The sequence below is a fragment of the Pagrus major genome, chromosome 8, assembly GCF_040436345.1.
Source record: "Pagrus major chromosome 8, Pma_NU_1.0".
NCBI classification, from domain to species: domain Eukaryota; kingdom Metazoa; phylum Chordata; class Actinopteri; order Spariformes; family Sparidae; genus Pagrus; species Pagrus major.
The window spans coordinates 15045135-15072504 of NC_133222.1; the positions used below are offsets into that span (position 1 = coordinate 15045135).

At 42.5% G+C, this 27370-nt stretch overlaps 1 protein-coding gene across 1 annotated transcript; it reads right to left on the reverse strand.

Moving 5' to 3' along the window:
• Nucleotides 1-519: 519 nt before the first annotated feature.
• camk1db (calcium/calmodulin-dependent protein kinase 1Db) lies at nt 520-25531 on the reverse strand. The gene is made up of 11 exons (XM_073471289.1): nt 24933-25531; nt 12289-12420; nt 11166-11240; nt 8951-9089; nt 8450-8576; nt 8131-8206; nt 7143-7255; nt 5350-5428; nt 4538-4625; nt 4255-4417; nt 520-2457 (listed from the first exon to the last, which is right to left on the reverse strand). The coding sequence occupies exons 1-11, from the start codon at nt 25025-25027 to the stop codon at nt 2306-2308; spliced, it is 1239 nt and encodes a 412-aa protein (XP_073327390.1). The 5' UTR covers nt 25028-25531; the 3' UTR covers nt 520-2305.
• Between the last annotated feature and the right edge of the window lie 1839 nt (nt 25532-27370).

A 27370-nucleotide genomic window follows, 5' to 3' on the forward strand; every position in this document is an offset into this window, starting at 1 on the left:
TTTTGGGGTCAGTTAGAGCCCGTGAAGTGGGGGTCTCCGAACCTCTTCCCTTGGAGAGACTAAAACTATGACAGCAATTGGCCAAATACAAACACCTATTGTATTGTATTGTATTGTTAAGATCCAAAAAGGGGACTAGGATTCAAAGTTCCCTTAATTAACTGACTTCCTGCACAATTTGCATCAATTTGTGTCGCAAGTCATTAGATCAAAATTATGTTTATCAACAATGTTAAGAATGTTGTTTCTTTTTAGCCGTTAATGTGGTTTAAGGTCTCCTGCGTTAAGTTGATGTTTAATGATTATGTAACATTACCAGAAGCAGAATGGGTGTGAATATAGTACATTTACTCTAATATATATATACACACACACATTATATTTACTATATATTTACTCACTTATATGACATTAGTTAACTCTTTTAACATGATTTAAAAATCTGTATTCAGTAACATCTTTTACTCTAAGAAATGTGTATAACACCTAACTTTACCCTGTCAAAGAAGCAACCACACATGCAAACAAGCCTCTTTTTTTAATACATGAATTTCTACAACTCCAAAGCACATTTCTGCAACAATATGTAATACATGCAAACCGAGGGGCTTTTTTAAACGCTTCATAGTTTGATTTCTGTTGATGTTTTCTGCAGAAAAAAAAAATACAGGAAAGACAAAAATAAACACTCAAGACCCAAGCTAACTGTGTTGTTGAGTTTTGTATTTACAGTCAAGTCAAATATTCACCACAACATTTTTAGATAATTCAAGATCGCTGGAGTGTTCCCGTTTTCTTTTTCCCCTTTTGAGTGATTGAAAATTGAACATAGGTACCACAGAGAAAATACAAAGACAGATCCCTTCTCTTCTCTGTGTGAAAGTCTCTGGAGAGAGAGCGAGCGGGAGTGAGAGAAGGAGAAAGAGTCCTTCTGCTAAATTCAACAGGCTGGTATGAAAGCACAGTGATTAAACACAGAGGGAGCGAGCGGTTTTCAGACCAGCCACTTCATGAGCGGAAGCAGAGCACGATAATACAACTACTGAACTGTACGGCTTGACGATTCTGCAGTGGGAGCAGTCAAGTAATATTTGCATTCATTTGTCTTTTTACAGGTTTTACTGCAGACGTGAATGCACACTTCACTGATATACATTTTCTTTAAATCCAAATATAATTCTTAAAGGGAAAACAATCCATTCAGTACGAGTTACATTACACTCATACAGTCAATAAAGGGGGATTTGAAGAAGGGGAAGCATCGGTCACAACTCTTGCAATGGCACATTAGAACAACATGCAGTGTTTGGAGGTTCTACTTTTCAACTCCTTCACCATCCTCGTCACTCTGAGAGGGCGTTTGGTTAGCTTCATGTTGGAGCACATCCCTGAGAACTGGTCACACAGCAACAACACGAGGTCGCCCTCCTGTGGTCGAGGTGGACTTCACAGTCAAAACTGATTATTCAAAAAAAAAAAAACAGCAATTACAAAGTAACGACTATTAGATACTGTATCTTTATCATTTAATTCAATAACTGGTCAGTCCAATCTAATAAGACATTTACACATTTCTGCAAGTGGTATTATTACAAAAAAGGTCATAATATATTGTAAGAAAATAAATAATCCAATACATTAGTGCAATTGAAGCACACCGTCCTGCTCGTGTTTCATGTCCACGCACGTTAAAGCAAAGAGAGAACACACACTGTCACACTGTAGGGAGTTATTACCCTGCGAGCCATTGTAGCAAATACCACAGCAAATTAACGAGAGCTGTCAAAACGACAAGAAGTCCAGAGTGCAGATGATGTCACGATTATTTACCACGGCTTGAAGCTTATATTTCACTTGCATAACATGACTCCACTCAACAGTTCCAGGCAGGATATTTACACAAGGCATACAGCGGAGCGTCCTTGTCTCAAGACGCTCACAGTCCAAAATGATAGCAGCTTCAATAAACAGTTCCCTTTAGTGTGGCACTTCCCAGACCAGCTGCTTGTCTGTCTGTCAGACAGCCATGATCCAGGTTGGACATGGCTTCCACTTCTGGTGAGCATCTTCCCCTCTGTACTTCCAGGTCAGTGTGACAGCAGGAAGGTAAGCAGCGCGGTGCCGTGCTGAGCCATGGTAAATGGAGCAGAGCAAACGCTCCTCAATTTCCTCCCGTGGTTTGGCAGAAACAGATGGGAGGTTGCGGGATGGGCAAACTGGGCGACAACATTGAGGCCTGGGATGGTTTTTTATCACCGTCTCAAAGCTCTGTGGTCTCCCAGCTCACCTCCCGCGGAACCTGGCGTCATTTAGTCCCAGTGTGGATGACCGTGACGGTGGAGGGTCGTGGCCGTGGTGGCTCGGCCACTACCGATGGCTCCTCACAGACCGGTGAGGGGGCGTCAGAGTCCTGATCGAACGCATTACCAGCAGAGGGCAAAGGAGCTATTGGAGGACCTGTGGGAGAAAATGTAGTTGCATGTCATTAAAAGGTCCAATAGATGAGAGCGATCTGGCCAAAAAATCTTTTGTCTCAATTTTGAAATGCCCTGTAGACTTGAAATAGCGTATGAATTTCTCAATTTGCACAATTAACACATAATATTGCTTTAAAGATACTTTCATCCACCATAAACTATTAAAATGCCTTTATTGTCACAGCATCGTCTTGTTAGGCCTTAAGATCCTGGGTTCATTTTAACAGTCTAAAAAAGAGAGTTTGAGTTTTCTTGTGAGTTTTATGTCTACATTTCTCCCTATCCAAAGAGCACAGGCCAGCCACCAACCCAAACCATCAGTATTTGACCTGGGAATGAGACTCAGCAATCAACTGCACATTACATCATTCACTGAATTTAGGAGTTAAAGGATAAGCCGAGAAAATGTTTTATTTAATTCAAGGAGACCAACACCACCAATGTGTTAAGGAGCCAGGTCTTCAGAAGTGCTCGTCAGATGATCGAACACTTTTTAGATGGTGAATCAGGGAGGTCTACATCCGACCATCTCTGTAACTTTATGAAACTGACAATCCAACATTGCTGTCATTGGTCATCTCTGTGGAGGTGAGAGAGGAGCAGGGGTTTGAACTTCTCTCTCCAGCTCTTGTTTTTATTTGTAATAACTATTTCTGTCACTTTTCGTGTGAACAACCGAGTACAACACTGAATGTGTTCCAGGAAACGAGCTGAAAATGTGCACCATTATCCCTGAATTTAAACTGTATCCTGTCTCCCCCGTCTCTCTATGATGTCAGCTTTTGATTGATTGTAACCAACCCCGCGAGTGAGCAGCAGCAGCAGCTCGGCAACGCAGCTGTCACGCACTACACAAGCAGTCGATGTGGACAAAACGTAAGGCCCACTGGAGATAAATATATAATAATCTTCCCAAACACTTGAATACTGTAGTTTTTTTTTAGCAAATGTTACTCAAACGAGAGTGAATAATGCAATTTTTAGCCATGAATTAACACTCATTTGATGCTCTACTGTATATCTCCAACAGCAGAGTGGCTAATGTCCATCGTAATGAAGGAACATGTCACCCAATGTGACTCATTTATGTGTTGTTAATAGTTTAGTAGTCTTTATTGACATAGGGGGCATCATTTCACCGGAGTAACTGCTAACTTCTGCTAACTGTAGCTGCCATTAGCCAGTTAGCTGTGCGGCTAACTGTCTGCACTGGGAGCTCAGGGTGGTATTATTAAATAGGACAGCGCTGGGCTAACTGGTTAGCATGCTAACTTCAATAGATATGTCTGCAACATAATACATAGACATCTTTGATATAACGTTACAACTCTTCTTTGTTCACATTCTGTTGATATTTTGTTACTTTTTTAATGTTTTAAACTGAAATTCTTACATATTGCACCTTTAAATCCATAAAATTCATTAAATCCATGTTCTATATCATACATCCTCACAAGCTGGAACAAGCTAAATATTTTGCTTTATGTTAATTTTTGGTTTACAACTTACTTAATCAGGGATGTGATGTTGTTATGTTACATATTTTCTTAAAAGATATTATGTTACATTAAATGGCAGCAGAAACATCGTGACTACATCATTTCAAACATCGAACTCTGTTTACTATGTTTAATTGAAAATTACACCAAGAGGGCTTTTTAAACAGCTGCCAATTAGCTGAACGGAGACGGCAGCAGAGTGAGCGGCGCTCAGCTGAGTGCAGCACTAAAAGTTGGATGTGTTTGCGTCTACAGAGAGCATCTGAAGTGTCACTCACAGTCCGTCAGGGAGAGCGGGGCGCAGTCCACAGACTGGCTCTTGGCTGGAGCGCGGCTCTGAGGGTTGGACACAGAGTTGGTGTTGTGGATGCTGCTGCCAAAGCTGGTGCCCAGCTGCAGGCGCCTCATGTGGCGGATCACAGCCGTCGCATTAAAAGCTTGCTGTGAAGACAGGGCGTAAACAGACAAATGTAAAGCCAAAGAGAAAGACTACCACCGTATGTTTTTGCTTTTCAGAATATTGTGTTGTGTTTGTTGTCTGTAATGGTCTTCTGTGCTCACCCTCCATTTGCTTTTGGCAAAGTTTTTCCGCATCTGTCGGCTGACTGATTCATGTATGTTCTTGCAGAGAGCAGTGTCTCCAGCAATCCTGAAAATTAAAGCCAAGTCCTTTTAGATCATGTCAATAACATTTCACACATACAAACACAGCATCACCCAAATGATTTATATTTGTATTTGTCAGACTTTGGAAATCGTCCTTGTGCTGTATTCCTATCAGCTCATTTATTTTCATTCTGCTAAAACATCTTTGATTGATGGCTGGATGTTTTTCACACTGTAACACTTTCTGTCACATTCATCATAATATCTCTGTATGAAACCTTGTCAATGAAACCTATTTCTCTCTGTTATACCTGTTGCCGGTGTCACAAACCGCATTATTTGTATCTGAATGACCACCTGCCCAGGACCCAGAAGGCCCATTACTGGCTAACAGACCTATTCATATTGGCCACCTCAGCCAGAGACAGCAGCCCACGCCAGCCTGCTCTCGTTAGCTCCGGCTCAGGCCTGGGAAGACATCCTAATTGTTCATTAGAGCTTCCACATTCTTCAAGGATCCTTCAGGACACCAGCCACTAATTGGCAGCCATTTATTCAGCAGATTTCTCTCTGAGGGCTGGCGGTGCCGAGCAGAGGTGGGTTCGCGGCTCGGAGCCATGGCGACAGATGACAGTGGGAGGACATGTTCTCCATGACAAATGCGTAAGCCTGGGAATCTGCGTCATACTGCTGTTTAGTTGCACCAGGATGTGTGGTTCCTTGTGTTTGTTAGTTGGGGCACAGTATGGCGGCAGTTAGGTTCTCACCAAGGGTGCTCAAGAGCCTGGTCACATGTGAATCTCTTCTCCGGGTCCTTCTCCATTAGGCAGCTGATGAAGTCTTTGGCTGTGGAAGGAATCAAAAGAGCACATCCAGCTGAGAATATGTTCTACACTCTGCCAAAGCGAGCGACTGTCAGCGAGTCTTTTTTGTGACGGTTTATCTTACAGATGCTGCAATCACTTGTAAATTTTCCTAAGGCAGCTCCTGGAAAGAGCTATGAAATTCAGTAGTAACATGAGAAACAGACAATGTTCTGAGGCAGCAAACAAACTAAATAACAGTTCCATTAATTTAGTTTTTAAGGAGGAACCAGGAAATGTTACAGTAGTGGTGTGGAGATTGTGTAGTTGTTGAGACAGAGATCCTTCTAAACCCAAGAAAATACTTGTGAAATATCTGGGGGTTTTTATATTAGCATGTTGAGCTGACCTGCTGTCTAAAATCCTCTCTATGTTAGACTGAAAACACTCAAGGAGTCAAAATATAACTGAATACAATAGAATTTGTATTCGTAGACACATACAGTGACCGAAAGATGTGACTGTACGTTCAGAAGTTAAGTCAATTGGCTCGCTTTGGTTGAAAAGGGGTATGATTAACCCAGGTGAGAGAGGAGATTCAGGAGATTTGATGCCTTGCGTTGAAGTCCTTAATGAAGCTTGATTGAGGAGAACATAGCTCAACAGTACACGTAGCAACACAATGCAATGCAACGCCAGTTCTGAAGGACTGTGACTATTTAACCCACTACCGAATACTCTGTGGAAACGTGCTGACTTAAGTCACGCTGTAACTGATGGGAGAATGTGGAGTTGGGTCTGTCGTGGCGCCTGTGCGTCTCTCGTATGAGATATAGTCAAGGTTTAGATGCAAGAGGAACAGAGTGTGACCTTGGTTGCCTGGGAGACAGCACATCTTATCTGTGTCTATCTCCACAGCGGCTCAAAACAACCGTTACTTCTGTGCAGACCCGCGAGCATGACCTCAGGGCATTATATATACTTCACCAACACCAGCATGGCCGTCACCTCCTCACAGAAAAAGTATTAAAAAAGGGAGAGTCAGACAGTTCTGTGAGCTAGCTGATTTGCGGGACTGACTACAAGGTTTCAGTTGTTGGCTTTGGTGAGCATTCGAATGAGTCAATGACACTTACGCAACTGTTGTGTGTGTAGATATTCTAATTAGTCATTTTCACGCCAAACTGTGATTTTCTCGAGTTTAAATTGACACACATCTTATGTGTAATTCATGGCACAATTCAAACGAGATCAAAAAATGATTTGTCTCTCGCCGTTCGACCACCACACATATTCTTTCTGAAATAAGGTCCCACAGTGGTTCACTGGAGGGGGTGTGACATCGCCTCTCTGTTGTGAGGGCCTAAACCTTTGACCCATCGCTGCTCTGGATGTAGATAACTGCGCTCACCTCATCATCAAATATTTACTATGAAAATGTAAAATGGGGAAAAGAGGGATTAGCCCAGATATAAGGATTTAATGTGTGCCAAGACCCATAAATAGGAAAACTAAGGAGTTGAAAAATAGGCATGTGCTGTTGGAGCAACTGGAGGTAAAAGGAAAAGTCTATATCTTCATATTTCTTTTTACACTGAAGGATTCAGGTGTATTAGTCAAATTTTTGCAATATGTCAGCTGTCAGATCGTTCATCGGCCTGTCCAGTAACCTTCTAAAATAAACGATTCATTTTAGGGGAAAAGTGAACCCGGCCCACACAGACACAAACACATATAAGTCATACGTCGAAGCTCACCTGAGTCTGATATGTCATCCCAATACGGTGCGTCAAACTCATAGTCTGCCTTCAGAATCTGCTCAAAGAGCTTCGAATCGTTCTCGTCATAGAAAGGAGGGTAACCGCAGAGCCTGCAAAGATGAAGACGGATGATTACACAACAACAGTGAGTGCCATCATCCGGCTGATGTAGGAAACTTTAACCCAAATCTAAAAAGGATTTGCTGTGGCCTAATCTCATTCTCTGGCAGTTTGATTTTTCATATAGCATGCAAGAGGAGATGGTTCAGAGGGATTACAGACACTACATGAATATTAAGAGGGGAGAATATGGGACAAAACTGTCCATTTTCATATGATATGGAGAAAAATATTCACGCAAACTGTAAATATACAACATAAATCCATGCTGTGTGTTTAAATCTTGATTATGAAACAGTATAAACTTCTACATAACAAGCACCAGGCAGAGGCCTCATTTGAGAGGGCATCAGAAACTCTTTCATCCAATTACCTCAAAATTCATCACACCTAACCAATGGGTAACAACACCAGGGATTTTCCCATTGCTAACGAGCCACACCACTTAATTAGTTTGGCAGCTTGCCCTTGAAAGTTTTATAGGCTCTGTGAAATAGCAACAGCAGCTGTGGGCTTCCCTCAGACTACTGCTTGACCCTCTGACAGCTTTTAGGTTGTGTCAAAGCGTCGTATTTTTGTGCCCAAACCTAACCAAAACGTCAGCAGAATGCAACTGTTTGTCAAGTATGTAAGCTCCTCTCTTATTGTGTTGTTTGCAACTGACACAACCTACTTCTAATCTTTTGTCTGTAACTTTAACTTTGCACTCTTGATAAGAAGTTTATAATCTCAATGAGGTTTCCCTTGTGGTTTCTGAGGATTTCCTTTTAAATAAAGCTTCAGAAATACATGAAAATCAAGCCATCAAACACAGAAAATAAGCTTCAGTTAACGAGCATGCTGACATTTAAACGTGAGTACTTACAGAATATAAGCGATGACGCCAATAGACCAGCAGTCCACAGCTTTACTGTAGGGCTTCTGGGCTAAAACCTCAGGAGCTGGAAGAATGAAATCATGTTTTAAACAATGGTCAGAAAACTAATTATCATCATCATCGTTTTTCAACCTTTCACATTGAGACAGGAGGCTGGAGAAGAATCTAAAATGTGTGCCTGCAGCAGATGGCAAAGGTTATCCTGTGGCTACTGGCAGATTAGATTAGATCATGTTTAGCCAACTAGTGGATGTAATTATCCCAGAGGAAGTTTCCACCAAAGCCGGAGCTCAGAGGGCGTCCTCACCCACATATCCTGGAGTCCCACAGGCGGTGGCCATCACATCGCCTGTTCCCTCCATCTTTGATAAACCGAAGTCGCTGATCATGATCTTTGATTCATCGTGGGGACTGAAGTACAGCAGGTTCTCAGGCTGCAAATAAGAGGAAAGAGTCAAAACATATGTGGTTATATGACCTTATGTGCTGTGTGGATTAAGTTTAGTCATCCAGACAGCAAGACATCATACAAAATACTGAAACAAAATCCCAGGATTTGTCATTAAAGGGTCGGCGGGGGGGGGGTTTACAGCTCATCCAAGAGGCTTCATCAGTTTTACCGAGAAGGTAAATCCCTGACATTTAACCTCTGTGGGTGAGCCTCACTGAGCGCTCACGTAACATCACTCACACAGGTTAACTAGCAGGGATTTCCCCTCTCAGAAGACAGAAGAGTTCTCATAAACAACAAATTCAGTGGATTTTGTAAGGAACTACGCTTGGCAATGAATATTAAACGCTGTTGTACCTTTAGGTCTCTGTGCACGATGCCCATGGAGTGCAGATAGTTGACTGCATCCAGGACCTGTCGAATGAGCCGACTGGCGTCCATCTCTGTGTAGAAGCCTTTCTCCACGATGCGGTCAAACAGCTCACCTCCAGACACCCTGTCAGCAAACAGAAAATAGACTGGTTTATATCGTGATTAGGGTTGGGCCGATGAACGGTCTGACAGCTGACAGCCATCGACTACTAATCCCTGACCATCGTAACGTCATGATTTAAAAGGCTCCCCACCAGAGAGCACAATTAAGTGGTGTGTCCCCTTAAAGATGCTGTTGTTGTTGTTGTTTGTGATATGTTTGCTCAGTGCACTAACATTACGTCTCCATGTCCAGTTTATTATTTTCTTATTAAACTAGCTCAGTAAGGTGATCCCAAGACACTGTGAAGCACTTCGTTTTGGAAAATGTTACATGAGGTTATAATTATTACCAGAACACAACAATGGCACTGGTACATATACAGTACATTGTGTGGACAAAATAATGGAGACATCTCATTCAACTAAGTGCATTTTGTCACTGTAATTTGTAAAGATTTTGTTTGCTTTTGTTTTGAATCTATTTCACTGTAATTTTGAGGCTCTAGTTAAATTGGTCAGTTACACACAATTCTACCAGATGCAGTTTTCCAGTATTTCTCATATATCATTGTGATTTTTGAGACGAACCACTTTGTCACATTATGTGATCAGAAAATGTACCAGAAAATGTTCTTCACTACTTAAAGTCGCAATTACAGAAAGGCAAAGTTACAAAAGGTGACTCATATTAAGCCGAGCATTATCATGAGAGTGTACCTGCTTTCACCGACGAGTGGCGATCAACATTCTTATAAGTGAGGCTTCAAGGCAACATTACCCACCTTTCAGAGGTGCAATGCGGGCAGATAATCGCTGCCTAAATGGCTGGTGCATTAGTCATAAACACTGTGACTTAGTGGTGAGGGGAAAGGTTTCTGAAATCATGATGACATATACCACACACAGGAAAACGGTAAAAAAAAAAGGGTACAGAGGGACATTTGTCACACGTACACCTCTGCTTACCCTGCCTGAGATACATTTAACAAGATATTTCTGACACAAACAACAAAAAATGTCAATGTGTCTTTGTCCGGTGAAGCAGCTCGAGAAAACAAGTTGCAGTTTTCATTTCCTGCTGGACTATTTTCTTACAGGTTAAAAAGCTTTTGCAGTGGATGGACAAGATTTTGCCATCCAGATGGTTAGAAGAGTGGAAATACCTTTTGGACAGCAATAAGTGATTTTAAACGACCTTCTGGGTTTTTCAAGCATTAGTGGGCATTCATTTTTTGAAAAACAGATGCTGAACTCAGTGACTCAATTGAGCGGGGGCGATTTGACGATTTTAGGTCGTGATCGATCTTGAAAGCTTCCAGAATCTACTTTTTAGGCAAATCGTACAGATTGTGGTATTTAAAATCCACTTACTTCTGTTTCCAAACTTTACATAACCTAACTGATGACCAAGAAGAAGAAGAAGAAGAAGAAGAAGAAGAAGAAGAAGAAGAGGAATGAGAAGAAGCAGAAGAAGAAGAAGAAGAGGAAGAAGAGGAATGAGAAGAAGAAGAAAAAGAGGAAGAAGAAGAAGAAGCAGAAGAATGAGAAGAAGAAGAAGAAGAAGCAGAAGAATGAGAAGAAGAAGAAGAAGAAGCAGAAGAATGAGAAGAAGAAGAAGAAGAAGAAGCAGAAGAATGAGAAGAAGAAGAAGAAGAAGAAGAAGAAGAAGAATGAGAAGAAGAAGAAGAAGAAGAAGAAGAAGAAGAAGAAGAAGAAGAAGAAGAATGAGAAGAAGAAGAAGAAGAAGAAGAAGAATGAGAAGAATGAGAAGAAGAAGAAGAAGAAGAAGCAGCAGAAGAAGAAGAAGAGGAATGAGAAGAAGACCATTTCCCTGTTTCCAGCCTTTATGCTAAGCTAAGTGACAGTTGGCTGTGGTGTGACAACAGACTGATAAGAGTGGTTTAACTCTTCTCAGATAAAAATGTGTCTCAACTGTCATCACTGTATTCACTCAGACATTCATCTGAGGGCAAAAATGCCACAAGAAAATTACAGACGCTTAGCCAAGCGAAAAACGCAAGACATTAATAAAATGACCTGTCAAATGGGAGACAAAGAGCTGACCTCAACAAACAATGAACTGGGTTGATGTACTTACAGCTGCATTATGAGGTACAGGTGGTTTGAGCTCTCGTAGATGTCCTCCAGAGCCACGATGTTCTCATGCTTTATCCTGGAGAGGGAGAACAGAAAATTCACTTTGTTTGCCATCAGCCTGTGTTCATTTCAGCACAGGGCTCTAATGAGGTGCAATTAGCCTTTTCTTTTGTTGAAATGACGCCCTGCCAACTGAAAACAAAATGCTTTTTTTGCTTTCTGGTACAGCACTTGTTTGGGCTCCGTGTGACAGTGTGTGTGTTCATGTGTGCATGTTCAAAAATGAACCTGGCAAAGTCTATGCTTCAAATGAGGGAGAAAACCTTTTGTGCACGATGGAGAGGAGGGGGATTCTTAGAGGATGCTAATCAATGAGTCACGAAGCAGCAACCCCCGTCAGCAGGAGCACCTGAAGAAAATAATATAGGATGGATCACGACGCTGGCAGCCTGTGTCCAGGCAACCAACAAGGTTTTAATATTTAAAAAAAACACCTCTGCAAGGAGATATGCAGATGACAGTGTGTTCACAAGGGCAGGTGGCTGAAAAGGAAAAGGTGGGGGTGGAAGAGGAGGAGGCGGGAAGAGTCTCAAAGGACTGAACAACCTTCAGAACTTCCTTTCTTTCTAAGTCCAGAACGAAAAAGGAGGTTGCAGTTTGAGGGCTTTTAGACAAACAGACCCAAGTGAGGACGACAGAGAGAAAAAAGGAGGAAGTCAAAGGATAGAAACTGTAACCAGGCAACTACACCCAACACCTGGCACGCTCGCTTCAAGAGAGACTGATAACTCAGCTTCTCGGGGGAATTATCACCCATCAGGCCCTGGAGGAGGATGGAGTGTCACCTTGTGTCAATGCAATCCTATCATACTCTGTGTAGCTGTGTGAGTGTGCGTGTATACACTGCGAGGAGCTGAAATGGTGGTTAGATGGGATTCGACAAGGAAGTCACTTAAGCCTGACAATCACTGTTAAATAAACTGAGTGGCACAGGGTCCCAACTCTGAGTCATTACTCAGAGCGAAGGGAAGCTTCCCAGAGGACGCTGCGCGGTAGTGGACCCTTTCAAAAGTGCCGTTGTTCTTCTGCAAACTCCCTCATGGGCCTAGTCACGTGGTACCCACCTCCTGAGCACGGCGATTTCATTTTCGATGCTTGTCTCCTTCCCCTTCAGCGCTTTTTTCGGGATGCACTTGATTGCCACCATCTTCCCTGTGGTCTTCTCCCGAGCCATCACCACTTCAGAAAACGCACCGCTGCAAAGACAGAAAGAGAAACATGTTAGTCCTGCTGCCTCATGTGCACTCGGGCAATATTGACACAGAAAACCTGTCGTCTGTGAGTAGATAGAGGGCACTCAGAGGCAGACGGGCCAGAGTACACAAACAGCATATTGTGAATATTTACTGAGAACTGGCAAAGTCCCCGACTATGGCCAGCAGCCTGCTGTGTTGGCTTACGCTCGGTGCTCGCGTGCAGCCAAAAGCACGGCAAACACTTTTAAAACCTCTAAAAAACACCCATTTAGGACGGCAGAGAGCGTGTCTTCCTCGGCCATCTGTTTCCATACATGAGAGAGCCTTTTAAAAACAAATACAGAATTAAGGGAATATTTGCTCAAGCAATCTGTATCAGTTGCTATGATACCACAGTCAGTCCACCTTAATAAATCTGGCTGAGCAGGCAGCGTGATTGCTTTTTTCACCCTCCGTCTCCGTTTTTTTCATTACAGACCTTCAGAGGCACCTTTTCTCTCGATGCAACCCTCAGCAGGGCTTTCGTAAAGATGTTAAAAAGGCGATGGATGATTTGAAACTCTTCAGGTCACGTTCACTGAACAAAAACAACTGATATGATCTCAAATCAACCAAACTGTGCTACTTTACAAGTGACTGACAGAAGGTAGGAGGTTAAAATGGAAGGACTAATGCACGCCAAAACAAATAAAAAGCCAAATAAGAAGTTTACTGAATAACACAACTATCAAAAACAAAAAATGTAGCTAAGATAATAAAGATTATACAAGAAATAAAAATAAGAATAAAAATAAAAATGATGGAATAACCGATTAAGGCTTGCTTTGCGTTACACATCAGGATAAGAAATAAAATAGTAAACTGAGGCCACAGTACTGAGATTTTCTGTGCTTTTGATCACTGTCCTATCCCCAGCTCTTATATTATGGATCAGCTTGTCTGACTTCAAAGTCATGTTTAGTTTTACATCAATATTCTCCCCTACAGCTCCGGGGTTTCAATTTTTCTTTTACTTTTTGACCTTTTTCCTTCAGTAAAGCTGAAATAGAGGTTTTTGTTTCAGCAACTTTGTATTCGTATTTTCAAGCCCAAGGGTCAAAACACAACAACAAATCAAAAGGCATGACCACGACATTTTTTTAAAAAAAAGGCGTTTGAGATTTTTATTTTCTAAAATGTTGTTGTGTTTTCCGGAAATGTTGTTGTTTTGTCTGAAATGTCGTCTTGTGTGATGTACAGTATGTCGTTGTGTTTTCTGAAATGTCGTTGTGTTTCCCGAAATGTCGTTGTGTTTCCCGAAATGTCGTTGTGTTTTCTGAAATGTCGTTGTGTTTTCCGAAATGTCGTTGTGTTTTCTGAAATGTCGTTGTGTTTTCTGAAATGTCGTTGTGTTTTCTGAAATGTCGTTGTGTTTTCTGAAATGTCGTTGTGTTTTCTGAAATGTCGTTGTGTTTTCTGAAATGTCGTTTGTGTTTCCCGAGATGTCATTGTGTTTTCTGAAATGTCGTTGTGTTTCCCGAGATGTCATTGTGTTTTCTGAAATGTCGTTGTGTTTCCCGAGATGTCATTGTGTTTTCTGAAATGTCGTTGTGTTGTTCCCATGCTTTCTGATATTTTGTTTGTGTTTTGACCCTCAGGGCCACCGTACGTTTAGCTCAAAAATGGGTTGAAATGGGCAATACAATACTTTAAGCGACATACAGTATTATAGGTTACATCTTATTAGGCACACACATACAGTATTTTTTCCAATATTTGACATATTCTTCACATCAGCCTTTGAATCGAGGTCAGTCTCTCCGTACAGTTTGATTCAAATTCAAACTGCAGTGTGCTCGTTGTTTTTGGAGCATTTGCCAGAAGCCATTTCTGTGTGATGGCTTTCTTTCTAGCAGCCAAAAAGCTTTTAAAAGAAATAGCTGTGCTTTGCCAGTGACTTTCCTGTGATCCTGCAATGTTTTAGCCCACTTATAATGCAGCAAAAGAGCAATCAACTTATAATCCAGCTATTTTCATTATCTCTGTGCTAATCTCCTGCCAATAGGAAAAAAGGAGGACAAGCCCTTAAACTATGGAAATGGCAGCCATCTGTTTCTAACCGCACAGCCTCCTGCATTTGTTTTCTCCCTTTCTGACATATACCTTGTTTGCTAAATAAGTGTCATCAGTCATACAAAAGTAAAACTAATGTAGAAAAATGCACCTTCAGTGATGCGTCGCCTCACAAAAAGGAAGACATCAAAAGGTCTGTTATGTTCTCAAAGTGTAATCAGTTGCTCTCAACAGGCTCTAAACTCAGCACCACTCACTGCACTAAGTCCCACCGAGGCCATCAAATCCACGCTAATCCCTCACTCCACCATCACGCGGCGGGGGATGGGGGTCAGTCAGAGCAGCGACACATAAACACAGACTGTGCACAAACACACTACCTGGTCATAAAGCCCCGCCCCGGGTGTGATGAGGTGGAACACGGCTGCCGCAAACAAACAGAAGTAAGAGGGCTCGGAGCATACGTCCTTCTGACATTGACCTCATTCTGACACATGATGTGGGACAGTATGTAAATTCAAGGGCTTGTGTAAGTGAGGGAGTTGGAGGACTGTTGTGGCACTATCTTCCCACCGCAGCTGTTGCCGTGAGGACAATGAGCATCATTTCTATTCAGTGCGTGCGACCGGTCTCCACAGCTGTGTGGACATTAGGAGAACAAAATTCCTCCGCCAGCACGCTGAGCCTGTGAAGCAACCCTCTTGCAGGGTTTTTTCAGAGCACGCTTTCTGCAGCAGGTGACACACAATGCTGAAAACCACAGGAAACCCGTGAACTCACTAAGAGGGCGTTCAGAAACGTATGCAGCGCCATTTCTGTCCCCCTGCTCACCACATTGACAAGCAGCAACATCACTTCCTGTGAATGACAACATGACAGAATCCAAAAGCCTGTGACTTTCCTCGCTCTGTCGATGCATGAGGCATGGCAAACTGTGTCGAAGCCTCTAATAGAATTCAATCTATTAATTCGCAATTCACAGGGAAAAAAGGTGCGATGTCTGCTGGAGACATGCATATGGTGATGATGCTGCTGCCCACGCACTGTTATCTGCACATATATACATACACACAAATATAGAGTAACACATCCACAGCAATCACATATGACTCGGAAACAGTTAGTCGATCAAGAGAGAATTAATCAGCGACTATTTTGAATAGCGATTAATCGTTTCAAGCAAACATTTTCTGGTTCGAGCTTTACAAATGTAAGAACTTGTTTTTTTTATCTCTGACATATAGGATAGCATATGAATATCTGGCAGTGGAGAGTTCCTCAGTACTATTTAAAAAGGTCTAATGTGCAGGATTTAGAGGCATTCATAAAAAGAATGGCTGTGTTTTTGTTCAGTCCAACATGTTGCACAGATGTGGAGAAGAAGTTGAACACTTTAATTATTGGGCAACATCATTGATTGGACCCAGACTTTTAATGACAACACTGAAGCATTTTTAAGAAAGCCAGTCAGTGACTCACACTTGAAATGAAATGCAGGAGCCGGGTTGAAAGTATTTTATCATTTTACATAACAGATAGTTAAGGCAACTTGAGTGCAAAGAGCAAAAGCAAGCTCTCCAAAACACAGCAGAGTAGGTGATTGGCAAATCACAAAAATAACTTTGTCATATATTTGACAGTGCTGTACACGGGAAGGCTAAACATAGGCTATAACTGCAGATACTTCACACCTATTGCACTCAGAGTTTGAGTTGCTTCCGTGTGGCCGTTGATTCAGGGTCTTACGGGCCACCCAGAACATTTACAAGTCTTTAATTCCACATGACATACAGGCACTGAACACAAAATGACTATGCTATGTTATAAGGAACAAACCAAGAGAGGGCCTCTCCTGGTATTCAAGACATAATTAAGCTCATTTTCAGGTTCATCATTTTTTTTTTTTTGGGTTACTATTTAAATAGGTTTACATGCTTCAGTGCTCAAAAAACACATCAGTTTTCTCTCCTGCCTCTTTACGGCCCCCTCTCTCTCCTCTGATTGGTCAGCTCACACATGCCTGACCCAGCACCGATAACCACAACAACAGAGCAGCTGCGCTAAATCAATTCTTACAGGCCTGCATAGCTGCATAAATAATGCAAATATGTGACGTAGTGTGAGGTACACAGACTTAAAAGCGAGACTACTGACGAAGCGTTTCAGGAGCAGTGTTTTCCGAGGGTGAGTGTGGACTTTTGAGCCTTTTGAACGTTCAGAACCTTTGACATGCACAAGAACCTATACAACACACTGAAGGAAAGGGAAAAGACAAAAAAGCATAATAGGTCTCCTTTAAAGCAGCCATTTTAAGCAGCTTACAGCTAACCAACATACTGAAAACCCCAAACATCACCCTTCCTTGCGATGGACACTAAAAACTCAAAGGCCCTCTCTAAAGTCAGTGTGGGTTTGTCCGTTCTGGGCTACTGTAGAAACATGGCGGTGCAACATGGTGGATTCTGTGGATGAGGCTCCCTCTGTAGATATAAAATAATTCTAATGTAACAAAGACACAACAATTCTTAGCTTCAGGTGATAGTGCATTACATGTTTTGCCAATAGATCCCACTGAATCCCAATAATTCTGCCCATTGGACCTTTAACAACCGTAACTGACTACAATACCAGCACAACAAATTCTATTCTATTCTATTGAATATGATTGCATGGCTGCAAAATGTTTCCGACCCAGTGTCACAGACAGCACGCTGACTTGCGCGCTTGAATAATAATAGTTGAATTGTAAAGTCTTCGTGCTCCCTCGTCACGGCTCCTGGACAACAGAATGAGCTGCGTGTGACAGTCTGCAGTCACCCAACACCACCACACTGTGTGCAAGATGGCCGAGCCAAACCGGCTGACTAATGTGAAATGTGAACGTGGGCTGCTCTCTGTGCGAAACCCCCGGCTGATGCTGCAGATGCAAAAAAAGTCTTGTATCAAACAATCATCAAGAAACTTTTTTTCAGGCTGCAGCCTCAGCTTGACGGCCGCGGCGATTATGAAACGCCTCCTCGATGGAGGAAGTTCTTTTGATGGAGGGGGTGGGGGTCTCAGCGACTCAGGCTGGCTTATTGACTTTCACAGGCGGTGCATGTACTGTGGTGCTGCTGAGTAATCACACTGAATCATCTTGTGTAAGATGCATTACAGCGGCCCGTTATGCAACATATGGGATGGAAAAGTCAGGAATTGATAATCCAGGTAGAGATACCGCCGGCGTTACCTACTGTGCTCAAGTCAAAGTCATGGTGCAGTGAGAGCTTTAACCAGAGATGTGACAAATGACACCATCTATGTTTCCATAGATTCATCGTTAAATTGATGTACTATGTTTGTGAAGGAATTTTAACGGTAAGTGAGTAAAGTTTATTTAATATAGCAATAGATACTGGAGATTTGGGACGAGGCCTGTCATGATAATCGTACATATCTTAATAACTTACCAATATATGGACATGACCAAATGTTCAGTATTCATTTAAGTGACATCATGTTAACAGAGCCCAAAAGTCCATTTTATTTATTGTTTATATTATTATTAAGAATTAAAAGTTAATGTCACTGTTATGCTATAATATCATTATGTCACTGGCATAAACTCTGGGACAATATATCGTCCAATAAATAGCAGTTATGAATCTCTGACAGATGACTTTCATATATTATTTTCTTTATTATAAGATCCCTCACATTTGGTAATAAAAGTTATATTGGCTGCATTTAATTTTACAGTTACACAAAACACTTCTAACTTTTAGGAGACTTCACAACACCATCTGTTCAACTGTGATTTGTCTACTTACAGTTTTGTAAACAAATGTGTCTGCTGAGCAAACTTGCTGAAAATGACACAGTTTACCTTGTGCAATATGCATTACTCTCCTCATCATATACCACCCTCTCCCCTTCAGGATCAGGTTTCTATGTTTGCTGTAAAGAATCTTTATGGGGGCAGCGGTGGAAGAAGTATTTAGATCTTTAAATAAGGTAGATACATAACAATGTGAAAATACTCCATGACAGCTTGGCTAATACTGGATTTGTTAAGGTCAATGCAAATATCAGCAAAATATGGAATAATGTAAGTACACAAGTCAACAACTTTTAGTCATTTTTCAAGCACAAATGCCAAACATTTGCTGTCTTTTCTCTGCTTTATTTTGAGAGTAAATTAGATTTCATAGACTGAAAGATGAATCGCTTAACTGAGAAAACTAACTGGCAGATTAATTGATAATGGAAATAATCACAAGTGCCTTGTACTTCTTTTAAAAATTGTACTCGACTTACTTCCAACTGCTACATGCGGGTAACGTTATCAATTAACTTAAGGTTTTCCTCTCTGGTCCTTGGTGCCACACTAGCAATAACTTGTTTTCTGTCCTTTCAGGTAGTAAACAAGATTGGTCTGGTGCTGCAGAGTTAAATCAACTACACTGATATGACTAAAATGATATCCAGCAGCTCACAGTCCCAACGACCGAAGCTGGAAACCATTACCCAGCTGCACAGTGGACCTGGGGCTACTTTCCAGGAATGCGCACTTTGTGTTCACCGGACTGTTGATCAAACAGGGAACGATGGTCAGTTTGCAGCCTGATAAGAGCCAATGCCACTCACAAACAACTAGAAAGGAAAAATATCTACCGCTCGAGGGAAATGTTTGGCAGAAGCCTGTCTGAAGCCACAGATCAGCCCATCAGAGAGAAGCTGAATTATTTTAATAAGGGTGATTACCGCGTCCTGTGCTTTGATACGAGGTAGTCTGGTACACTTCAACTCTCTGAGTGCAGTGGATAGTACAATGTGGCTCTGTAGGCATTCACTGTGCTGCGAGGGACATGAATACAAATAGAAGCCCAGAAAATTACAAAGCAGAAAACATTATGGTGAATTATTTGACTCTCCATCGTTACGGTCAATGACAAAGTCTCTCCTCCCACAGTAAATGCAGCTGGAGGACAGTGGTGGTGGTGGTGGTGGTGGAGGTGGGAAGTGGTAGTGTCTCCTTCAGAGGTAGCAACTAAAGACTTCCATCGTCCCAGTTGCCTAGCTGCCATTTTCACTGCATCAAGGACCCAACTAGTCTCTACACGGGCTGTGTTTCAGAAAATGATCAATGCATGGAGGCAGTCACAGGAGAGCAGGGCTTTGTCAGAGCCAGGGTCGGTTTCAGATGTGATGTAGATGCCCGTTTATTCATCAATATCAAACTCAGAAAAGGGGATTTTTCTCTCTTAAAGACGTGGCTCCTGGGAGTGAAAACTGACCTGAATGAGTCAGCTATAAGCTCTGTTTGGCCCTGCAGTGGGAGCCAACAGAGGACAACTTTGGCACTTAACACTCAGAAAGTGGCATTCAGGAAATACACGACAAAGCACTTAGAAGGGACTGGAAAGGATCAGTTGTGGACTGTTCTCTAACCGTGACATTTCAGTAGAAGAAATAAGAAATAAATAAGCATTCTTTATGTTATTCACCTGAGGGGAGTAAGTTGTAGAGCACAACCCATACCCATATCGATATACAACGATATATCAGCCAATATTCTTTTTCCCTCTAGCATAAACTGAAATTTTAATGAGAATTTCTTCCTTCAATTTGTTTTTAAAGCAGCTATTGTGAATACGTCTTTATCAACAATGAATCATATTGTGAAAGGTGTCACCCCTAGAGATGATCCAACAGAGAATTATCACCGGACTCTCAGCTCTACAGAGCTGTAAGCATCTTTCAGCTGACTGTTTAATAGGCTTGCCGCAGTAGTCTGTGTTCCCGGTGTGACACGGTGTTCGGGCATACACCAATTATATAACTTGCCCACCGCTGTTCTACATTTCTTTTATATCTGTACTTAGTTGGATAATGGACTGTACAGTTATAAACTGAAGGTGTCACGTGACAAGAGTAAGGACAGTTGACCAACAAAATAATGGTGGCAGATTTGTTCTCAAAGTAAAAAGCAAAAGCGCCTATTTGGCAGTATTGATGGTTACCTGACTGAGAAGTTGGAGGTGTGCAGCCTGTTGCCTGCAGCTCTTCATCCAACAGCTCTTTCTTGTTCCATTACTCCCACAGACTGTATAAAAATTCTCCCTGACATGTTCAAACTGATCAACAAATGCCGAAAACGACCGCCGTTTTGCTCTGTAGACGCATATTTGATGAAAGTTAGTGGTATGTGCTAAACTAACTGAACACACTGCATTCCCTACAACTAGCCTTCTATAAAGTCAGAAATGTTCGGTTCGCCTTTGCAATAAATTAACAGAGATCTACAGATAGTGAGGGTGGTTTCTTGCAAAAAGCTATAAAAAATTCATTGTATGCTACCTGCCCGGCTCCAAATGGCAGACAAAGCTGAACATAGTGGAGATGTTTGCTGCGAAAGAGCCAGATATTGTTTCCAACAGTTGGTGGAAACCAAAAACGGAGCAAAAAGAGAGCAGATATTTGACTTATAATCATCATGTGGACTAAAACACGACAACAGATGAATGCTAATGTTTCTTCATAACTACTGGATGTGTAAATAAGGAAGCGTTTGCTAGACAGGTCACCATATCAACTGAATTAAGTGTTTACAGCTTGTTTCTGAAGAAACAATATAATGTATGTACTGATACATTTGTCAATATCTACTGGGGGGAAAACTATGTCAGGGAGACATTGTTTCTACATTATTTCAAACATAAATTTGGCATCTGCTGCAGTTTCTTGTTTTTTTCTTTTTTAAATAAAACACCAAAATAGAGTGATAAAAATATATTGATGATGAGCTCATAATGGCAGATATATCAGCTCATTGAATTGGGCTGCACCAATCCGATTATAGTATTAGTATTCACTGTGATACTTACATTAATAAGCAGATTAAGTAATTGGCCGTCCTTCTCTTCGTGTTACCTTAGATTAAAATTATGCTAAAGAGAGCCACGTACAGTGAAGTATACAGATTTTAAATTTGGGGAAAACATGTTGAAGTGAGGAGCGGATCGGTTGGATCCCTAAAAATCTCACCTCAACATGTCCACTGTGAGAAACAACCCGCTGCACATCCCCACTGGGATCTCTGAAGGTGTCTGTGGTCGGGTTACTTAATTCGCTTCAACAGAGTATCAACAGCTTAAGGGTCTGAAATTAGCTGCAAGGCAAGTGGCGGTGAGGAAGGAGGACTGGCTTCAGTTGCCAAGATCTCATTAGATCCCAACAGCTACTGGACGGGAACAAGTACGGCGAAGCATTACCGACACCTGGCAGGCTTCCTCCTCTCAAACTCCTGTCAATATCTGATCAGTCAGAACTGAACAATAACCTGAACAACTGTGCCTCTCACAATCATTTTAGCTCAGAGGTGTCAACTTTGTGGTGTGTAAAAGTGGCAATACCGCAATATAAAATACTGCGTTACAAGTAAACATACATAAGTATTAGCAACTAAATGTACTCAAACGTACTACAAGGAACTTTAAACTGGTTTAATACTGATGCCTCTATATGACCTACATAAGCAAACAAGACCATCAGCAAGAAGACTGGCTATTTCTAAATAATCATGATATTTCTAATGCCTGTCCCCGGGGCAGGATTCAGGAGATTTCCAGCTGTATTTGTGGTGACCAAAAAAAGGTATTTAAAACCAAACCCTGATCTTGTCCTGACCCTAACCAAGTTATTTTTGTGTGCCTAAACCTAACCAGAGCATGAGAACAGCGTCGTGACAAGAGAGACACGAACCGCCACAATCAACAAAAAATGAAAGTTGACTGCTTTGTAGCAGCTTTAAAGTATCAAAGAAATGTACAATGCATCAATAAAATAGGTAAAATGTACTAAAAGTACAAGGTTTGCTGCAAAATGGTCCTTTTTTAAATTGTTTTGTGTTTGGTTTTGTTGTTGTAGCTGGTGGAAGTGAAGCTAATTTTACCTACTTTAGACCGATGAGTATTTTTATCAAAAACAATGTGTCACATTTTATAAACTAAACCACAAGGTTAGTGGGTCAAATCTTAATCTGCAGAGTGAGCTAACCATAGTTGTCAGATAAAAGTAGCAAAGTAAAAAGTAGAATATTTGCACCTGAAATGTGGAGTAGAAGCATAAACGAACAAAAAATGCCTGTAAATACTCGAGGAAGTACCTCAAAATCGTACTTCTTGCAGCGGTAAGAAGTAATACTTAGACGTAGCGAGATGAAATGAAGTGAAAGATGTAGCATGTGAGTGCCTTGAATTTGCAGAGACCGTGCAGCCCTCTTCCTGTATTTTCTTATTTTGCTACTCCCGGGACCAACCCAAAATGTCCTCAGAATGAGAATGGGCTCAACAGAAAACCATCTTTCTGGTGCGTTTAGCAATCGATCGGACAAATCCTCCTGTTTCAACCCTTAAGTTTAATAGTATTTGAATTATATTAATATGACGGGATGTTCAGTTAGCTCTGCACAGAAAAGGCCAGTAGAAATGTCCTGCGCCTGCACTTTATTTATTTCACTTGAGTCTAAGTATCTGCACTTCTACTTGAGTAAAGAATGCATGTACTTTTGCCACCTCTGACTTATAGTACTCGAGTAAATGTACTCCTACTGCTGAAATGAATGAGTTCAGATTGGCACAGAGATGCTGCAGACGGATGATCCCTCTTGGACACCGATGGGGAAACCTGACGAGAAACCTACAGTTAGAAGTTGGGGCAGCGTCAGGAGGAGGAGGTGGAGGAGGATAATCTACATCTCTTCCTCTGGCCAACAGTCCTTCCTTGTTCATTTTTAATCCTCAAAGCTGCAGTGCTGCTGGGCTTTTCTCCCCCGGGCGGCCTCTTCTGAACCCTGCTGTGCAGCAACAGGGCACTCCCTGATTAAGACACACAGGAACTAGTAAATGAGCCCTACTTAAAGTCGATCAGGACGAGGACGCGCTGTACGATGTGTAACAGGAGGGCCAAACTGTGACAAACGGGCCACAAAGATGTGAGATGTGAGATGTGGGCGAGGGATGTGTGTTCCTCCAACCTGGCCATTGTGTGTGTGGACAGTAAATCACCGATGATTCACTGGTGTTATTCAGAGGCTCTTCACACATAAATGAAAGCCTTCTGGAAATCAGAACAGCCTCCAGGTAGGAACGTCTCACTGTTTGGTACAACAGCTGAAGTGCTGTGAAGTGAATCACCAATCGGTATATGACAATTTTAAGAAGATGTTGCTCCTCGGGGGGAAAAAAAAGGTCTGCAGTCACGCTGAGCGGCACCGAGAGAGGATGATGAAGACGGCCAAGAAGATTATTCTCAGTTTGCACAGGACGAGGTTGCATATATTACAACAGCAAACCGCTGTGTGTCTGTTTTATTATATGAATGACCAGCTCGGAGGGCATTTTTGCTCAGCTTGACACCAGTTTCTGAGTCCAAATTAAGAAAAAAACAACATATTTCCCCAGAGACACACAGCTCTTCCCCCTGAAAACAAACATCATTAAATTCCTCTCAGTAAAGGGAGGATGGACGCGTCTTCAGGGGACAAAAACCAGCACGAAAATAAGAAAATCGATCCCAGGATGAGACTCGCCTCTGTCATAAAAAGCACGACCCGGCTCTGACCCTGTTTCCTTAAGGTCTCCCATTCAGGGGAACACTTTGTCTCTCTGTCTGCGGCATAACTTATTCAAAGAAGAAAGGACATGAAGTCAAGCAGCACTAACAGCGGACCAAAATAAACTCTGGAATTCGTCTGCTCTGGGGTGCAGGGGCAGGAGAATAACTCGAACCGGAGTGGTCCCAGAACGACAAGTCTTTAATCGGGCTGTAAACCCAGACATAATGTTTCTGAAGTCTGATCTGTGTGTGAAGACGAGATTGGAGAGAGAGAGAGAGCACATCACAGATGGTCCCAGACTTTTGGGTGATTTTGTGGTTTGTGTACGCAAACAGGCCCTGCTGTCTTTCACAGGAGTTGTCATGTTGCACAAAATAAATAAATGGCTGCCTGCACTGAGCTTGCATGGATGATCCCTGGGAGGAGGAGGATGAGGAGGAGGGAGAAGAATAAAAACAAGCTGCAGTAGTTTCTGAATGAACTGTGACATAACGAGGGAGCATCAGGCGTGTCTGACTTCACACATTATTGTGTCTCATGAAGCATTATTTCCACTCCCTGCACAATTAACACATGATGATGCTCCTGCTGGCTGGATTTCAGTTCAAAGGGCCCCTCTCTGTCTGTGTCTGTGTCCCTGTGTCTGTCTCTGTCTCTGTCTGTGTCTCTGTGTCTGTCTCTGTCTGTGTCTCTGTCACCGTCGAGCGATTCTCAGTTAATTCAACCAATATTCAACAGCTGTCAGTCTGCTTTCATTTCCGTTCAAACAACACAATGTGTCATTGTTGCCTCGCGTTAAATGACCGGAGTGCAAAGTTTCTAGTCGGCTGCAAAAAGGTTTGTGTGTCGCTTTGTTACTCACGTCCCAAGGACTTCCTTGAAGTCAAAGATCTTCTTGATGTCCTCGACGTGCTTTTTCCAAGATCCATCGCTGGACTCGCCGTTTTCTTTCGCCATTTCTCACCGGGGTGTGGAGGGAGGACAAGAATCAGAAGAAGAAGAAGAAGAAGAAGAAGAAGAAGAGGAGGAGGAGGAGGAGGAGACGCTGCTGGAGGACCAGCACCACCACAGACGTCTAACACACAAAAGAAAAGAAAAGAAAAGTAGTGCACTTCTGTATTTCGCCAAGGGCTTCCTGGCTGCGCGTCAGCGCAGACTATCTCGCTTCCTCAGACCAGGCAAGCCCAATGAGGGGAGGTATGTCCTACCCCCGAGAGGTTATTTGACTAATCGGTTTGACGTAGCGGATCCCGACACTGAGCTTCCCCACTGTTCAGATCACCGTGGCGGGGAAACACACAGGCTCTCCCTCCTCCTCCTCCTCCTCTTCCTCCTGCTGCTGCTGCTGCTCTCCGGCCGGGATTCAGTCAGTGTCAGGGCGGCGATGCGGTGATCCTAGGTCGGAGGATGACACTTGGCAGTCGCATCCGAGCTGCTGTGCCACCGAGTCACACACAGACCGACCGACAGACCGCCCTGTGGTTGTTATAGCAATAGGAGGAGTGGGAGGTTGCTGCTCCCTCCCGCCTTTCTATCTGACAGCGTGCACACTGACTGAGCCATCTAAGTGTTCGCATTGCACCAAATCACCGTCCCGGTGCAAACTCCGCCGGACTCATCAGTGTCAGGGTGTTTCTCATAAGTACATCTTCATGCTTTTTTAACCAAATGTGTGGCTGGTTGCTCCACAGCAGGTGCTTTCATTCTGACATGTGTTGAGATTCAATGGCAGGGGCGAAGCTAGGACTCAAGGGGGCCTCATGCACAGCAGGTGACCCTTATTGGCGCCCCCCTCCCGACTCCCTCCATGTTTCCACAGCTAAATTAACACGTATATGCAGGTTTTGTAGAAACGTGTGTGAACCTGCTTAAAAGAAGTGATCAGCCCCTTTCCGGTGTGTCATTTCATACAGCGAGCCGACGTTGTGAAACCAAAAGAGGTGTGATGGTAGACATCATAACGCTGACCACCTGTAAATATAAAAATGTCTCCGCTGACTGTTTATAATCACATGGATGCTGTTATTATGTGTTGTGATTGAGATCCTGACCAACCATGCATCATGGAAAGTGACAAAGAGACGTTTTTTGAAAGAGTCGGTGGGACAGATAGGATGACAGCAACTTTTTTCATCATATAAGTTGCCAAATTCACCACCTGCTACCACATTGCTGTTGTTTGGTCTTATAACTTTGCTTTGTGGGTTGTAGTGTAGGACGTTTCTCGTTTATTTGATGAGTGAAGGATCTGTTTAGCTGTCAGACTGAACGCCATCAGACCAACACACTCCTGTCGCTACCCACGCTGGTAGCTTGAACTTACACACAGATGTCGTCTTGCGGCTCTGTTACCACCTCCACTGGCAGATCAGAGGTGGAACAAAACTGTCCTCCTATTCCGCCTCTGTAACAAGATTCCCACCTTGAAAAGGTAGTGTGAAAGGTTGTGCAACTCCCTCAGTTGATGATACACCCTTTATTGCAATGGTTTCGCTCAAAACTGGTGAAAACGCGGGCCAGCAGGATTTACTGGATGGCAACAAGGTCCTGAGAATCTTGATAGGAACCATTTCAAGAACCAGAGCTAATTTAAATGACACTATAGAGAAACAGAATCAAGTGCAAAAATGAAGAATTTGGATGCAGGATCTGTTCACACTACTGCGTATGTCAAGGTTGCAGGCTTGTAAAAGCCTTTTGTGGCTCCAGAGGGAGCCGTGTTAGATCTGATGAATTTTCCTCAAGTGATTTCACTTGATTCAGCGCCGACTGGGGCTGAAAAATAAAAATCTGAGGGTGTGGAGTTTACCAAACCTCTTCAGCCCACTCCTCATCTCTGCTCGAGGCTACCTCGAAGCTAGGTTGACTGCTCATAGCATAACACATCTGAATCTCCAACAGTGCTGCCAGTGGTTGAGTTGCAATGTGGGATCAGGCAGCAGGTTCTGACGAGTAGAAGTATGTGCATAAGAAAGATGTCTGTGGTTCTGCCTCCTTTTAACTGTCTGAGTCCAACGAATGCAAAGCCAAATTAGAGTACTTTTTATGGACTATGCAACATAGTTTACATGAATTAGAAAATATTTAGAATGACATAAATACAAAATGAAAGCTGTGAAAGGCCAGTAAGCTGCATTTACTTTGATAAATCTTCAACTGTGCCCCCGATTCTAAAGATAAGTCTTTATTACATGTCAAAATGAGTAAAACTTCAACATTTGGAGCCATCTCCTCCCAGAAGCTGCTGATTTTTTAGTCTTGTCACAGCCGTAGATTGGCTTCAACAGAGCTGATGCAGAG

What these genes read in the sequence shown, in the direction of transcription:
- camk1db (XM_073471289.1), bottom strand. Translation starts at nt 25,027, where the DNA reads ATGGCGAAAGAAAACGGCGAGTCCAGCGATGGATCTTGGAAAAAGCAC. An exon ending in GGCGTCATCGCTTATATTCT is followed by an intron (nt 7,256 to 8,130) that starts GTAAGTACTCAC and finishes TCATCTTTGCAG; the next exon opens with GCTCTGCGGTTACCCTCCTT. An exon ending in GGATGACATATCAGACTCAG is followed by an intron (nt 5,429 to 7,142) that starts GTGAGCTTCGAC and finishes TTCCTTCCACAG; the next exon opens with CCAAAGACTTCATCAGCTGC.